This window comes from Ixodes scapularis, unplaced genomic scaffold (assembly GCF_016920785.2).
Source record: "Ixodes scapularis isolate PalLabHiFi unplaced genomic scaffold, ASM1692078v2 PGA_scaffold12__126_contigs__length_90152505, whole genome shotgun sequence".
Lineage (NCBI taxonomy): Eukaryota > Metazoa > Arthropoda > Arachnida > Ixodida > Ixodidae > Ixodes > Ixodes scapularis.
Genome location: NW_024609838.1, coordinates 61,634,070 through 61,650,064, shown reverse-complemented (window position 1 = coordinate 61,650,064; position 15,995 = coordinate 61,634,070). Strand labels below are relative to the sequence as shown.

Below are 15,995 nucleotides of genomic sequence, written 5' to 3'. Positions count from 1 at the left end.
CCCTCCTGCTCCCCCTCCCTCTCCTTTACCACCTCCTCGTCCTTAAGGTCCTCCCCTCCCCTCGCCTCCGCCTCCTCGTCTCTCCTCCCCCCGTCCTCCACCTTCGTACTGCTTTCCTCCTTGCCGCTCAAGCCGGAAAGGGTCGCGTAAGATCTGTGCTCTGAAATATAGAGTCAGGACAAATAATTTGGAGGGTTGAAATTTTATTGATTGGGGAAAAACCGTGGTGTATATTGGAAACTGCGTTGCATATCCGGCCAAGGTTTACGCTAATAACGTACAAAGCCAACGTACGCAATTGTTATACCAATGTACCTTAAAGTTTGCTCCGCGAGTTTCCAATTTACGTCCTGGATGAAAACCCCATTATTAATTTAACTAAACCGCCATGATCAGCCGCCGTGGCATGATGTTCAGCAGCCTCTCCAGTGTAGCAGCCAACCAGGACATGAAAAAAAAAGCATGTAGTTAAGCAGTGGGCAAATCTTCCCAGGGTTTATGCTTGACATCCACGCTTAGACAGTTGGAAGTTAAAATGCTGCCTACCTTTTTTTGTCTGCTGTGCGTAAGCAGCAAAACTTTTCAGTTCTAAGCTTACAAGGGTTTCAAGGTGACGTGATCACCAGACTAAAAGTGTGATGGACACTGGAAGATGGGCACTCGGCCGAGTATAATATAAAAAAGAAAACACTTATAATAAGTGAAACAAGCGTAAAAAAAGACACTTTAGAGAAGCTACAGGCAGGCACACCATCTTAAACTTGATAAGGGACTTACCCCAAACATGGTGTTGTGATTTGTTTAGATCTGACGCAAGATGAACTTCAATACTTGATGATGAAACAGGGTCATGAAAGTCGTCACATGCTTGGAACACACCTATAATAAATGTAGGGAAGCCGGTCTGAACTGTGTTAATGACGTTTACAATGTTTTCGTCGAACGTCTTAACAATGCTGTCGGCCATGTTAAATTCGAATGAAAAATATTCAAGCTCTAGATACTTAGAGTGTGTAGTTCCAGTAGCAAAGGAAGGAAGAGGCCCCGAGCTATGACATTCCCTAAGTTCCAAATGTGCTCCAAGCAAGGGGGGGGGGGGGGGGCGGGGGCGAGAGGGAACGGAGGGGAGGGTATGCCCCTCCTCCTCATCCGTACTCTCTCGTCGTCCCCTTCTCCTCCTCCTGTGCTCCTCCTCCTCTTTTGAGGTATCTCAATTTTGCGATATACCGCACTGAACTATGTAATATATTGTGGTATTTTTGCTCACCGCTTGTACGGAGAAAGGGAATATACTTGTCAGATCTGGAAGCTCCAATGTGATTTACGATTGATGAGACCACTTGCTTGCACAACACGTATCTGGCATCTCCTCTCCTCCTCCTCCTCAACCTCACCGTCCTCCTCCTCCTCTTCGTCTTGTACGACTTGCACGCTCCAACTGATAACGAAGCTGGTAGATGCTCCTCCGAGTGGCCCGCCTAACACCTCTCAAGGTACGCAAGACCGTCGGAGGGAACAATTTCCCAGCTTTCGTTCTTCTCCTCCTCCTTTCTTCCTAGCGTGCAGTGCATATCGTCGCCAAAGTTCGGCGTCCAAAATCCCCACAATATATACAAATATAGAGCAAGCTCCTCCTATACTGGTGCTTTAAATAGCACTCTTATCCCAGTCCTTGATTGTTATGAAGGAAGCCTTGTGATCTGAGAAGTGGCAGGATATGTGTTCCAGGTGATGGACCAAAGGCTGATTTTGAAAGACGAGGTCTATGCACGTGTTTCGAGAGGTCGTCACAGCGGTGTGAGCTGTTACGAGGGAGAGAAATGGGAGGTTTTCCTGCATAAGTGGTATGAAGTTCTTATCCTTCTTTAAGTCTGCATTAAAGTCCCCCACTACTAACATGGGTGTGGACCCACGTGTGCTTAACGCAAGTCGCAGAAAATGCACGATATCTTTGGTGAGTGCTGTAGGCGAGATATACAGAGCCACCACTACCAAGCCGTTGTCGAACTTGGCGCCACAAAGTTCTCCAACTTCGTCTGACGTTCCAAATATCTCGATGGGTACGGCAGACAGACCCTTACGCACGTAGATGGCCACCCCTGCCGCTCTGTTGTGCTCTCTACTGACGCCGCAGCAGTACTGGTAGTCCATGATTTCTACCGCCTGTTTTGGATCCATCCACGTTTCCGAGAGGCAAAGTACAGATGCATGGCGTAGGACGGGGTCGTGGTGCACGTCCTTGGAATGCGCCGGCAGAGAGCGAACATTAAGTGCGGCGACCGAGAACAAGTGCGGTTGCTTAATCATTGCGTAGCACTTAGCAGTGACAGTTTGGAGTTTGTGTGACTGCAGTCGACGAAACTCATCAAGAAGTACCCTGTCGGGATTGGGCTTGCCGTGGTAGAACGTAAAGTCATTGTCCACATTGGTGAGGTAGAGCCCGTTGATGTCTGTAGCACGACTCAGTGCCACGTATACCAATTTCTGTGGATGACTTTTGGCATACGAGTACACCACGTTTTCATACGTGCCTCCCTGTGATTTGTGAATGGTGATAGCACTTGCTTGCACAACGGGTAGCTGGCATCTCCTCAGGGATATCCTTGACTTCTTATCAATGACGCAAGTGACTGTGCGTCTTTCGATAGGTGTCCAATTTTGCTGAATATTTCTGTCGAGTGCCCGTAACTGCCGGGATTTTGCGGCCGCTACGGTTCCTATCGCAATTTTGGAACCAAGCTCACCGAAATGCAGCCAGATGCGTTCCGGCTCTCGGAGCGTATCGTATTGTATGTACTGCAGTATTCCAACAGAGCCATTGACCAGACCATCGGAAACATCGACATTGAGTGTGAGCATATATGGTTTTCCAATGCATAGCATTATATTAGCTGGCAGGTTTCCGAGTTCGGCCTTGGGCAGCGTTTCGGCCTTGCGCATTGCCTCTGTCTTCTCCTGCATAGACCTGAATCCAACGATTGTGTCCCGTGCCGGACATGCCACAGAATTATCTTCGGTTGCAATGGCCGTGTTCGTATTGTAGTAGTCCGATTCCTTGTTGGAGTAGTACAAGCGGATGCCACCGGGACAACACGTTTCTGCTTGTTGTTGCGTGACGAACCGACTCTGGATCAATGCGATTTCTTCGGAATCCAATTCTGCACCGTCTCCAATTTTGGTAAGTATGGTGGAAAACCTGAGATCGCTTTGCCTTACGACCTTCGTGAGGACAAAGTATGACAAATGGTGCCATGCGATTTCCGTGTTAAACACACTGTTTGTCTTGACGCGCTTGAAAACCTCGGCGGCACGAACGGGGGGAAGCTGGCGCAGGTCTCCGCAGAGGATGATGTCTAACCCGCCGAAAGGCTCTAGATATTTGCAAGTGATGATGCGGAGTCGCGAGTCCACTTTCTGAAGGATGTCGGCGGACATCATGCTAACCTCATCGATAATCACGCACCTGACGTTCCTGAACGCATAGCGGAACGTGTTCAACTCGTTGTCCCGGAGTCCGCCATCCCTATTGATGGTAAGTCTGAACGCTGCATGTACAGTTATTCCACCAAGCGCGACCGCCGCTTTTCCAGTTGTAGCACAGGCAACATAGGCGTTTACATTATCTGAACCAGCAGGGTTGCAATATCTGTTGTAGACGTCCATGATGAGACGCAGTACAAATGTCTTCCCACATCCAGCCACTCCCGTGAAGAAGATTTGTAGTGGCGGGGAGTCCGGTATAGTGAGTCTATGCACGACTTCTCGGACGATCTCGTACTGCTCCTCATTCGTCTTGCGCATTGTGTCCAGGTATTGATCTCTGCTCATGACGTCTTGGCGCGTGCACACGGCGGGGCACTGCTTAAACGGGGCATTGGATTGGACCATACCGATGTCTAGGAGATCGGAGTCGTCGTTTTCCATGGCCATCGGGTGCAGTCTCACATCTGGGAGCTCAGAAGTGGCACAATGTTCCCCGTCATTTGACTGGAGCATGGAATTACAAACGGCACGAATTTGCTCAATGTCTACGTCACTGTGGTACCGTGCCTTGTTCTCTAGAATGACGTCGATGTTTTGGTCATACAGACGCTCGAAACAGTTTTGGTCTAAGATGTCAACTTCTTTGCGGAATGGATAGAAAAGCAGGACATGTTCTCGCTTGAAGTTGACTGAATCGTCTACGGAGTAACCGCGGTAGCGAAGTATCCGTCGCTGATTCCTCTTTTTGTAGGTATATATGTTGTACTCGGTAGCGAACTCTGCTAGAGTAACAGGTTCCAATTCGGGAATGCGGTCTTCGTAGCGCTCGATCATCGTCCGTTTCCATACATCAGTGCTTGATTCTACTAAGCCTTCCTGCGCCATCTGAGCGTTAGACTTCCGAATGCGCGTCCTTTCCTCGGGCCATGCAGAGTTCACGAAGACAACTTTGCGACTCGCCTCCGACATATCCTGGTTGAGCAAACACCATGCGGCCTCCTGTGCGGACAGTTCAAAGGCATTCAACATTTTCACACCTAGATGTCTCAGTGCCTGAGAATAGGCCATATCCCCCTTCTCCTTGACAATTTCTTGCACTGCTCGATTGAGGTTCGACATACCTCGGTTGGCCTTGTTTACATATTCCACCACGTAGGCAGCACACGCGTACGTGTCGAGGACGATCTGAAGATCCATGTTAGAATCGAGAATTGATGCAACCCATGGGTTAAAGTAATTCACCCACTTTTGCTGCACAGTACGGGGTAGCATGATGGTGGCACGAGGAGTGCCTGCTCGGAGAACAGAAATGTACTCCGCCTTGTCCGCGACACCGTGATGTTCCCAAAACTGCTCCATGGAGTCATAATTTGTCGTTTCCAGGGCCTGATGCATGGCCTCGTACTTGTTTAGGAGGCTCTCGATTTTCTTCTTCTGCGCTTCATTGTCCACAGTGGGGAAAGGCACTACGACCATACATTCATCGATGGGCATAAAAGGCGCGTTAAAGCGGCATCTGGTGGTGTTGTGCTTGTAGCAGGTATGCGTGTGTTGGTGCACCTGAGTCCGCTCCCGCTTCAAGCATCCGTTGTCGATGGAAAGCAGAACGTTGGCTATTTCAAGAGTCTGGGGCATGAGCATCGAGAGCTCCTCGTTGGGCGCGTTATGAAGCCAAAGGAGAATGTGCGCGTGTGCCGACCCGCGGTGCTGAAATTCGATCCGCTTAAAGTAGTCGACGACTATGTACGGCCTAAAAGGCGATACACGGGTGTTGCGGAGAATGTTGAGAATGACACGCACCAATCGGTCGAAATATATGGCACAGACCACGGGATCGTCATTTACTAGCTGTGCTCGATAAATGCTGTTCATTTGCTCCAGTGGTACTTCGATCTCGCCGGGCTTCAACCGAAGGCGTTGAAGCAACTGCAAAAGGTCGGGCCAGTGCATTTCCGAGGCAGAAAGAGTGAGGAACGCGGTCGGCTTACCCAACTGCCGTATCATAGCAAAGAGGTCTTTCTTGTGTTTTGTCCAGTACTGCACGGTGTTGGGAATACCATGCATGAAAGCCATGTCGTGCTCGACCGCTTGCTGCACAAAATCCTTGTCGAGCAACTGTTGCTTCGTTAGTGTTTCCAGTGCCTTTATGTTACGGAAGGCCACACACATGTCACCGGCTACTCGGTGCCTAAACACTTTCATGGCCATGTACAGTACGTGCTGCGGGGTGGCCCCTCGACGGTCTGATCTGCGGATCTCACTCATGGCGTGTGTGAAGACTGTCGGTTTTGCGCTGGCATCTACTCGGCGCGGCTCACCGAGATAGATCTGTGGGAACGAAAGCTCCTCTGAGTGTTCGTCATAAAGTATGCTCACGGGCCTTTTTCCCTCACCTGGCGCAATCGCTAGAAACTTGTCTTCGTCCCATACGAGAGTGTGCTGAGCCAGAGTCATGGCTGTAGCCACTTGGATCGGATCGTTGAGGTCTGAGCATTGCGGGAGCAACTCGACCTCGTCGGGTTCGTCCACTTCTACGATATCCCCCAAACGGGCAAAATCGCACTTTATATTATAATGCTTGTACAGCGTGCTATCACACAGCAGCTTAAGCCACGGCAGCAGATCACATTTTTTTACTGCCCCTGCCAGGTAGGTCGTCTTCGCAAGCATGCGCCGCTTCAAATGTACATTGAGGGCTCGGTCTTGTTCGATGGCACGAGGCAACATTGTCACCATGTCGTCCACATCAACACAGACGTTCACTACTGGTCCCTTAATGCCGTGTTGACCTGCACCGTGCATCAGCCGTCGCAGTTGCATGAAAGGAATTCGTAGAGATATGAGTCTCTCACTCACCGCGTTCAATTGTGGGAGGTGGGCTGGCTTCGGGGGATATACATAACCGTTACTTGAGGAAAGATGAGGAATATGACCCTTGTGCACTGATTGTATGCAGGTCGAGCACAGTTTGAATTGGGTTAGGTCCGAGTTTGGAAATGATTGCTCTAGGGTCTCGTGACATCTGTCCGGTAGCGGTTGCAAGTCGTTTTGGAACCAGAGCCGGTCACAAACTGAACATACGCTCCCAAACGGGTTGTCTCTAAACAGCCGTTGGAAAATTTTTGTTGCACCGTCAGGCTTAGCGATCCTTGCCTTTTGCTTGGCTTCCGCTTCGGCGGCGCTCACTCCTGGCTGCTCTCGGCGGCGGCGATGAGCCTCTGCCTCGGCGTCGCGCACTTCCGGGTCCTCTCGATAGCGGCTTCTGGCTTCCGCTTCGGCGGCGCTCACTCCTGGCTGCTCTCGGCGGCGGCGATGAGCCTCAGCCTCGGCGTCGCGCAGTTCCGGGTCCTCTCGACGGCGGCGCTTAGATTGAGCTTCAGCAGCGCTCACTTCTGGCTGCTCTCGGCGGCGGCGATGAGCCTTTGCCTCGGCGTCGCGCACTTCCGGGTCCTCTCGACGGCGGCGCTTAGATTCAGCTTCAGCAGCGCTTACTTCTGGGTGCTCTCGGCGACGGCGATGAGCTTCTGCTTCGGCGTCGCGCACTTCCGGGTCCTCTCGATAGCGGCTTCTGGCTTCCGCTTCGGCGGCGCTCACTCCTGGCTGCTCTCGACGGCGGCGATGAGCTTCTGCTTCGGCGTCGCGCACTTCCGGGTCCTCTCGATAGCGGCTTCTGGCTTCCGCTTCGGCGGCGCTCACTCCTGGCTGCTCTCGACGGCGGCGATGAGCTTCTGCTTCGGCGTCGCGCACTTCAGGGTCCTCTCGACGGCGGCGCTTAGATTGAGCTTCAGCAGCGCTCACTTCTGGCTGCTCTCGGCGGCGGCGATGAGCCTCTGCCTCGGCGTCGCGCACCTCCGGGTGGTCTCGACGGTGGCGCTTAGATTCAGCTTCAGCAGCGCTTACTTCTGGCTGCTCTCGACGGCGGCGATGAGCTTCTGCTTCGGCGTCGCGCACTTCAGGGTCCTCTCGACGGCGGCGCTTAGATTGAGCTTCAGCAGCGCTCACTTCTGGCTGCTCTCGGCGGCGGCGATGAGCCTCTGCCTCGGCGTCGCGCACCTCCGGGTGGTCTCGACGGTGGCGCTTAGATTCAGCTTCAGCAGCGCTTACTTCTGGCTGCTCTCGACGGCGGCGATGAGCTTCTGCTTCGGCGTCGCGCACTTCAGGGTCCTCTCGACGGCGGCGCTTAGATTGAGCTTCAGCAGCGCTCACTTCTGGCTGCTCTCGGCGGCGGCGATGAGCCTCTGCCTCGGCGTCGCGCACTTCCGGGTCTTGTCGACGGCGCCGTTTAGCTTCAGCTTCGGCGGCACGCACTGCAGGATCTTGGCGCCGGCGGCGCTGAGCCTCTGCTCGGGCAGTGCGTTTAGCAGCAGCTGCTTCATCTGACTCGCTCATTTTGTGAAAAAAGAACTGCCTGATTACGTCTCGTCGTCGTCGTCTTTGTGATATCACTCATGCTGGATCACGGCGCCGGCGGTGCTGACCCTCTGCTCGTGCAGCACGTTTAGCAGCAGCTGCTAAAGCCCCTCCATCCTGACAAAAGTGGCTGCATTGATTGTTGTGGAAATGCTCGAGACACGTGCCGTGCACCAATTCTGGGAAGAACATGGCCAGTGTAACATGGCATATGAAATCTAGTTTGAATGTGCACTGTGCCGCCATGATCTTTCCAAAGTCTGCACGATGCACGTGCCTTGTGCATCGACGCACCGTGCGCTACTTTTAAGAAATGAACGCACTTTAGCAGCTTTTAGCTTCTCTTTGTTCTATTATTTTTCTGCTGCAGGGTTTTTCAACCGTGCAGCAGGAAAGCCGAAGCCGGCCGAGGGATAAGAGATAAGAGTCTTTTAAAATAATTTTTCGGAGAAATGAAAATTCGGATTTGTCCGCCCTGCTCATCCTCCCTGCTCCCCTGCGTTCTCCTCTTCCCCTCGCGGGGGCCACGTGATCTCGGGGAGGGGGGGGGGAGGGGAGGGGGTAGTCACGTGACCCTCCCGAGGCCACGTGACCCCCCGCTGAAGTCAGGTGACCCCCTCCCCCCGAGGTCAAGTGGACCCCCTCCCGAACCATACTAGACAATGAGGGGAGGAGGAGGAGGGGGAGGAGGAGGAGGGCGGAGGTCCGGGAGGTCACGTGACCTCGAGGGGACGGGATCACATGACCTTGGGCGGGCCGTCACGTGACTTCGGCGGGGGGAGGGGAGTCACCCCCCGGGGTCACGTGACCTTGGCGGGGGGGAGGGGGGAGGAGGAGGAGCGGAGGGGGAGGAGGACGAGGGGCGACGCCGACGCCGCAGAGGCTGGAAACGGGTCATGTGACCCCTCCCGCCGAGGTCACGTGACCCACCCGGACCAAACTACACAATGAGGGGAGGAGGAGAAGGAGGGGGAGGAAGAGGAGGAGGAGGGGAGGAGGAGGGGGAGGAGGAGGAGGGGGAGGGGCGCGGTTACGCCGACGCCGACGCCGACGCCGCTCAGGCTGGAAACGGGCCCCTAAGAGCTGCGCTCTAAAAATGAAAGACGTTTACAACACCCTGTAATGCCGAAATAGAGCGCAGCTCTTGAGGAGGTGGAGGGAAGGGTACTGAGGGGAGGGTATACCCCTCCTCCCTCCTCTTCTTCATGCTCCCCATCCTCCTCTTTCAAGCTCCTCCCCCTCTCCTCCTCCTCCCCCTCCTCCTCCCTCATTTCCCTCCTCCTCCTTCTCCCCTCCCCCTCCCCCTCTTCCCCGCGTGTTGCATCATGGGAAATGTCCCATAATGCACCGCGCGGGACCCTCGTGACGTCACACGTAACGTCATGAGTGACGTCGTGAGGGTGTCGCGCGGTTCATTATGAAACATTTCCGATAATGCACCGCGCGGTTACGCCGACGGCAACGCCGCTCAAGCCGGAAACGGGCGCCTAGTTCAGGAGTGCCCCAGGGTTCCGTACTTGGGCCGCTTTTGTTTTTGATTTACATTAATGACATTCCAACCTGTATTGATGTACGCTGACGAATGTATTATATATAAAACAATAAAAAGCCATACTGACAATCTTACACTGCAGCAGGCTTTGGATGAGATACTGTGTTGGACTAAAAAATGGCAAATGAAGTTAATTTTTTTTAAAACAGCCGTCATGACAGTGTCCTGTAAAAAAAAACCAGTTCAATTTAGTTACCTACTGGATGGACAACCAGTAAAGCGGGTCGAGGAGTACAAGTATTTAGGACTTCTTTTTAACAATAAACTGAACTGGAACCAGCATTTAGAATTAACGGTTAACAAAGCGAGGGGCACTTTGTTTGCGTGTCGTAGGAAATTAAAATTTGCTGATTTTGACACTAAACTTATTGCTTATAAAAGTTTTATTAGGCCTGTGCTCGAATATGCTAGTTCAGTGTGGTGCCGTTTCACACAAAACGGTATTAACAAGCATGAAAGTATTCAAAAGTTAGCTGCTCGGTTTATTTTTAATGATTATCGTAGAGAAATATCGTCCACCGAATTAGTTATTAGAGCGAAGCTTCAACCGTTGCAAATGAGAGCGAAAATTGATAGATTAAAATTGCTGTTCAATATTCTTACTGGCACTCTTCGTGTTCAAAGCTCTAGCTACATACAACCATTATCGACCCGGTCCTCACGTTTAAACCACACAAGAGCGTTAAAACAATACAGGTTCAAAAACGACTGTTTTAGATATTCTTTTTCCCTCGGGCAATTCAAGAACGGAACGAGTTACCAAATGATGTCGTCAACACAACTGTTGCTAATCTTGTATCTGCTCTTGAATTTATACTTGAGTTTTCATCTATAAATCTGCATCTTGTTTACATGTTTCGCACCCACTCCTACCATGGCTCTTTGAGTGGAGCCAGTAGTATTCCTAAATAAATAAAAATAACACTTTGCTTCTTCACAATTCCGATTGCGCAGGTCAAGCCCTTACAAGGTAGATTGCAGTAAACCACCAGTTGGGTGATCTTGTGTTTACCTTACAATATTATGCATTTATAGTGTTTGGTTAGAATTATTACTTTTAAATACTTTTAGCATTTTGTTTTCAGCTTATTGTGTTGGTGAAGACCGATTGGGTCTTCGCCATTTTAGAGCGCAGCTCTTAGGCGCCCGTTTCCGGCTTGAGCGGCGTCGGCGTCGCCGTCGCCGTCGCCGTCGGCGTAACCGCGCGGTGCATTATGGGTACATTTTCCTGAAGGAACCCGAGGTCCTCCCGAAGGACCTCGGGTTCCTTCGGGAGGACCTCGGAAGAACCTCAGGTTCCTTCGGGAGGACCTCGGGTTCCTTCGGGAGGACCTCGGAGGACCTCGGGTTTCTTCGAGAGGACCTCGGGTTCCTTCGGGAGGACCTCGGGTACCTTCGGGAGGACCCCGGGTTCCTTCGGGAGGACCCCGGGAGAACCTCGGGTGCCTTCCGGAGGACCTCGGGAGGACCTCAGGTTCCTTCTGGAGGACGTCGGACCTCGGGTACCTTCGGTGACCTCGGGGAGGGTGGTCACGTGAACCCCGAGGTCACGTGACCCCCCTCCCCCGAGGTCACCGAAGGTACCCGAGGTCCCGTGACCACCCCCCCCCCCGAGGTCACGTGAAACCCCCCAGGTCACGTGACCACCGAGGTCACGTGACCCCTCTCCCCCCCAAGAACACGTGACCCTCAGTACCCTTCCCTCCTCCTCCTCCAGAGCTGCACTCTAATTCGGCGTTACAGGGAGTTGTAAACGGCTTTCATTTTTTAAGACCTGGTTTCTGAACGCTCAAAAATCAAATTTATTATTATTAATCATTGGGATATCTGTTTTATTTCACTTCTAATTTATCACACCAAAAACCAAAAAAAAATAGCTGTGAATACTTATAAACTCGATATGCTGAAACCTTCAGACAAAAATGCTACCCTAGCCTAGTCAGCTTAATGACATATCTTAAACAGCATTAATTTTCTGAGGACCTAATTTTTACAGAGTTTGAGACTGAAAATATTCTGAAAAAAGTATTGTGCAATCATATTAGCCCATGATAACTAATACATAGCGCACCACTCTAATAACTAAATTTTGCACCCACGAACAATTCCTCAAACTCCCACTTCGCAAAATACTATTGAACCTGCAATAATAGTCGTTTACAATATGTCATCTACATTTTTTTTTCTTTTTCGAATTGCACAGTTCTAGAGTGAACCATCTGATTCTTCATAATTTTGTGTTACCTGAACAAGAATGAGAAACTGTTTTCTCTCAAAAAAGGAGTCTTAATGATTCTTCATATTTTGCACCAAATGTTTTACATTCGTTTAAAAAACACAAGCGTGATCAAATCTAATACCTCTTCCCAGGGAAAATCGAATTACGGCCGTTGCCTTCTGCACCATATATTCGGGAGTTGCAAGACTTGAAACTTTTTCTGGAGAGAATGCAGTGGGCATGACCAGCGGACAGAATTTTTCAATGGCAAAAGAAACTATCTGTCTTTTATGCAACATAGAGCGAGGGACAGCCTCTACTTCCCTGAGCAATGTTATTCGACAACCCACAAATCGTTCAAGTCATTCTGGAAAGCAACCCACAGGGTCAATATGTTCATACCCTCTTGAACCAGGTCAGTTGGATTGTGTTTCGGCTCACATACCAATGTCTGTCTATACTTCGTTTCACCTTATGTGCGAGCGAAGGCAAAGCTGGAAGCACGAGCACGAAAGCTCCGTGCGTTCAGGCTTTGCTCGAGCGCGCGAGCTGGGGAGAAACGCAAAAAGCGCTGGTCTCGCGCTTCTAGCTTCGGATTCGCTTGCAGAGAAAGTGAAACGAAGTATAATTACGTTTGAGAGCCCCCCTTTTTTAGAGCGCAGCTCTTAGGAGCCCGTTGCCGGCTTGAGCGGCGTCGCCGTCGGCGTGAGCGTCGATGTCGGTGTAACCGCGCGGTGCATTATGGGAAATGTCCCATAATGCACCTCGCGAGCCCCCCCCCCCCCCCCCCGGGGGTCACGTGACCCCTCCTCGAGGTCACGTGATCCCCAGGTCACGTGGCTCTCCTGAGGTCACGTGACCCCCCTTCCCCGAGGTCATGTGATCCCACCCCCGAAGTCACGTGACCCCCTTCCCTCGAGGTCCTGTGACCCCCTCCCCCGAGGTCACGTGACCCCGAGGTCACGTTACCCCCCCCCGGAGGGGATTCAAGAATAAGAGGAGGAGTAGGATAAGCAGGTGAGGAGGAGGGAGGAGGGGTACACCCTCCCCTAGTACCCTTCCATCCTCCTCCTCAAGAGCTGCACTCTAATTCAGCGTTACAGGTAGTTCTTACAGTTACAGTTACAGGCTTTCACTTTTCTAACAAACATGGTTTAATTTTGGGTAGCATCACCGCACTGCCTTGCATTATGCCTGTGGAATGACAAATGCAAAGGAAATTGTCAAACTGCTCATGAATGCTGCTTGTTCTGAACACACTCTCGACAGAGTGAGTACTGTATCTCTGGAACTTGTGTCTGAGTCTCCAGAAGAGTCGGAATTTGACTTCGAATACCCCATAGCTTTCCAGATTGGGAAGGAGCCACTGGACTTTAAATTGCGGTGTGAGTGGCCCGCTATGGAGGCACTGGTCAAATCCTTACGCCACAAGGCAAGTTTGAGGGGAGGAGGAGGGGAGGAAAATTTGTTCATTTTTAACACTGTGAAAATTTGAAGTAAGTTTACGAGGGGCATTTCAAGTTGTAAGGTCTCGCAAGAGTCTTTTCTTTGGAATGTGAGTGGGAAAGATATGAGGGGCATTTTAAATATGCGGGACTTTATTTGGAGTGGATGCGGGAAGGAGCAACATCGTCAAAGTCATACATAAAATACTCGTGGCACCACCTGATCTTAACATTCAACACAAATCAAACAGAGCCGCATCCAAGAGTCAGGGTTTGGGAATCAACCCTTATCCTCAACAAAACCTTTATGACACATGTTACATTATGCTGGTCCTCAATAACAACATTAAGTATAAATTTCCCTGGCCTTGAACACTCGCTCTTCAAGAAAGATTTCTAAGTGTGCTCCTGGCACAATTGACAGAAGTATGCAATTATAACCGAAGCAGGGTGCCTAGTGGCAAAAGACATGCCCAGATTTAGCACATTTGCGGAGCACTGGCTTTCGCCAGCTGGAGACCGAGCCGCCAAGGCCTCTTCTTCCCAGACACTAGGTCGGCCACTCCCGAACTGTCGACGAAGAGGCAAAGCTGGTCCTGCAGCCTGCGCTTCATCTTTTCCGCCGCTTCCTCTGACGTCCCAGAGGAGGCGTTTTCAACCAGGATGGTGCCATAGCCAAGTTCCAACGCATGCAGAGCAGTGAAGGCTACGCAGATGTCGTACGCGAGGCCACAGAGAAAGACGGTAGTGATGCCATGCTTACGTAGCTCACTGTGCAGCGAGGTCTCGAAGCGCCTTGCGTTATCCCAGAAGGCAGAATAGCTGTCTACGCCTGTCTTCTCGCCTTTATAGATCTTCAGGGCCTTGTCTGCGAGTTTTAGGTCCTTGTGCAGCTGTGCACCCCAGCTGCCCTGCACGCAGTGGCTCGGCCAGAGTGTCTGCTCCACATATCCAGACTCAGAACAAGGGTCACAGAAGACTACAGTGTCCAGGACCCTGGCATCTTGCGCGCTCACCTTGCTGCTCGGGTGGAAGGCCCGGCGGTGCTTGTTTTCGAAGAAAGAGATGTGGTCCTTGGGGTGCCAGTCGAAGGTATAGACGACGACATCAAAGGGCAGGTGTTCGGTCAAGTCGTTGATCACCGGAACAACGCTTTCGGGGTCTCGTCCGGCAGGAATGTTCTTGAGGGACAGCGACCCAGAGATGAAGTCGTTCTGAACGTCAACGGCAACAAATGCGCATTTGGGACGGAGCATGGGAACTACCCACTGTTCCCACATGGCCTCGAATTCAGAAAAGTCGAGCTTCCCATCTTGGTTTCGATCAAATATCTTGAAGAGTTTCTCAACCACATCCTCTTTGTCACCCGCGGGGTCTGCATCCTCAAAATCTGTAAATAATGATCCAAGGAAGACAGCAAACTCTTCCTTGGACAGTGGTTCAGTCTGCGCCTTCTGGAGTCGGCTGAAGCACGCCAGCGGGCTCTCGAACGTCAGGGCCTCCATTCTCGACACCGTCTGCAATATCGACCGCGTCTCCGTCTGTCTCCGCACGATATGACGCACGTACAGTCGTACACCGGACCCTCCTCGCCCTCCTCTCGGCTTGCAGGAGCCACGCCGGATCAAAGATAAAGGGGCAAAGGCAGTAGACGTAGTTAGACCTGTGCGCCGCCGCCGCCCTGCGCCGCCGCCGGAATCCGCAGAGCCAGCACGCCGCCGCCGCCGCCGGGCAAAAAATCCGGCGCGCCGCCAATGCCACCAATTTTTCCTTCTTTCTTTTTTTTTTTTTTGGGGGGGGGGGGGGGGGCGTGTGCGTAGCATTGGTGTTTTTATTTTTTCCTTCTGCTTCTGTAAGAAAAGCTCGTTCACACTCTTGCAACTGAGTACGACAGAGAGCGACAAGACCGTTTTTTAATCCTCTTACGACGTCTTAGGACCAGCCCCGCAGCAGCGCGCCCAGTCCTAAGACGTCGCAAGAGGCTTAAAAACCGGTTCTGTCTCTCTCGGTCACACTCTTGAAACCGAGTAAGACCGAGAGAGACCAGACATGTTTTTAAGCCTCTTGCGATCTCTTAGGACCAGTTCCGCTTCCGCGCATCCGGTCCTAGGACGTTCCAAGCGGCTTAAAAACCGGTCTGGTCTCCCTCGGTCTTACTCGGTCGCATATATGTAGGGTTGTTCGTTTTTGGGTTTTATTTTTTTATAAATTCTGGGGGTAAAAATCGGGTGCTATTTTTCAGGCTGATAATCGGGGAGAAATCGTTTTTTTTTTGAGGAAACATTCGGAAATTCGGGCTTTTTCGGGTTAAATACACGAATGTACTCAATAATACATTAGTTGTTTTTTTTTTTTGTTTTTTTATTAGAGAATATTATGAGCTGTTTATTGCTAACGCGTTAAAATTAGTGATGTGTTTCAAGCTGGTAACTGGGAGGGGGGGGGGGGGGGGGGCATCAGGGGTTTCCAGCTTCGACTGCCGTCGGTCGCTTCAAGGGAAGTACCGCCCAAGGAATCCTCCTCTCTCTCAGGTGCCAACAAAAACCCCGACCGTTCGAGGGACGGTCGTCTTCGATCAGCGCTATGAAATAAACCTGTTAAGTTTTTCCGATCTGTTTACGCGACCGATTGGCTCGAACGTTTTTCGTGAGAAAGGTTGGACGTCAGCGCGATGGCCATGAGAGACCCTGCTGGGCGTTAACACCTAACAGCGGCCAAAGGGGGATTGATAGTGCATTTCACAAGCTGCGTGCAGCAGGGCCGAAGCTACGTGGTGTGCCGAGGCGGTTCCACCTGCACAGCGGGGGGACGGAAATGTCCCTCCGAGGCCCCAACGCCTATTGTCGCTTTTCCTCAGCCGGCCTCCGTAGAATGCCACGGTGAGTTG

The 15,995-nt window shown here is 51.6% G+C and overlaps 2 protein-coding genes and 1 long non-coding RNA gene across 3 annotated transcripts; all 3 read right to left on the bottom strand.

Moving 5' to 3' along the window:
* Positions 1 to 795: 795 nt before the first annotated feature.
* On the bottom strand, positions 796 to 2,348 carry LOC121048273. The gene is made up of 2 exons (XR_005798876.2): positions 1,268 to 2,348; positions 796 to 879 (listed from the first exon to the last, which is right to left on the bottom strand). It is a non-coding gene; the product is annotated as an uncharacterized LOC121048273 (long non-coding RNA).
* Positions 2,349 to 2,614: 266 nt separating this feature from the next.
* LOC115320059 lies at positions 2,615 to 7,842 on the bottom strand (the record flags this gene model as incomplete). The annotated part of the gene is made up of 4 exons (XM_042289214.1): positions 2,615 to 2,688; positions 2,745 to 6,831; positions 7,588 to 7,695; positions 7,741 to 7,842. Coding segments are annotated over 4 exons (4,371 nt in total), but the record flags the coding sequence as incomplete, so codon positions are not given.
* A 5,309-nt stretch (positions 7,843 to 13,151) lies between these two features.
* Positions 13,152 to 14,725, bottom strand: LOC120848128 (nicotinamidase). The gene has a single exon (XM_040220075.2). The coding sequence runs from the start codon at positions 14,611 to 14,613 to the stop codon at positions 13,588 to 13,590; it is 1,026 nt and encodes a 341-aa protein (XP_040076009.1). The 5' UTR covers positions 14,614 to 14,725; the 3' UTR covers positions 13,152 to 13,587.
* Between the last annotated feature and the right edge of the window lie 1,270 nt (positions 14,726 to 15,995).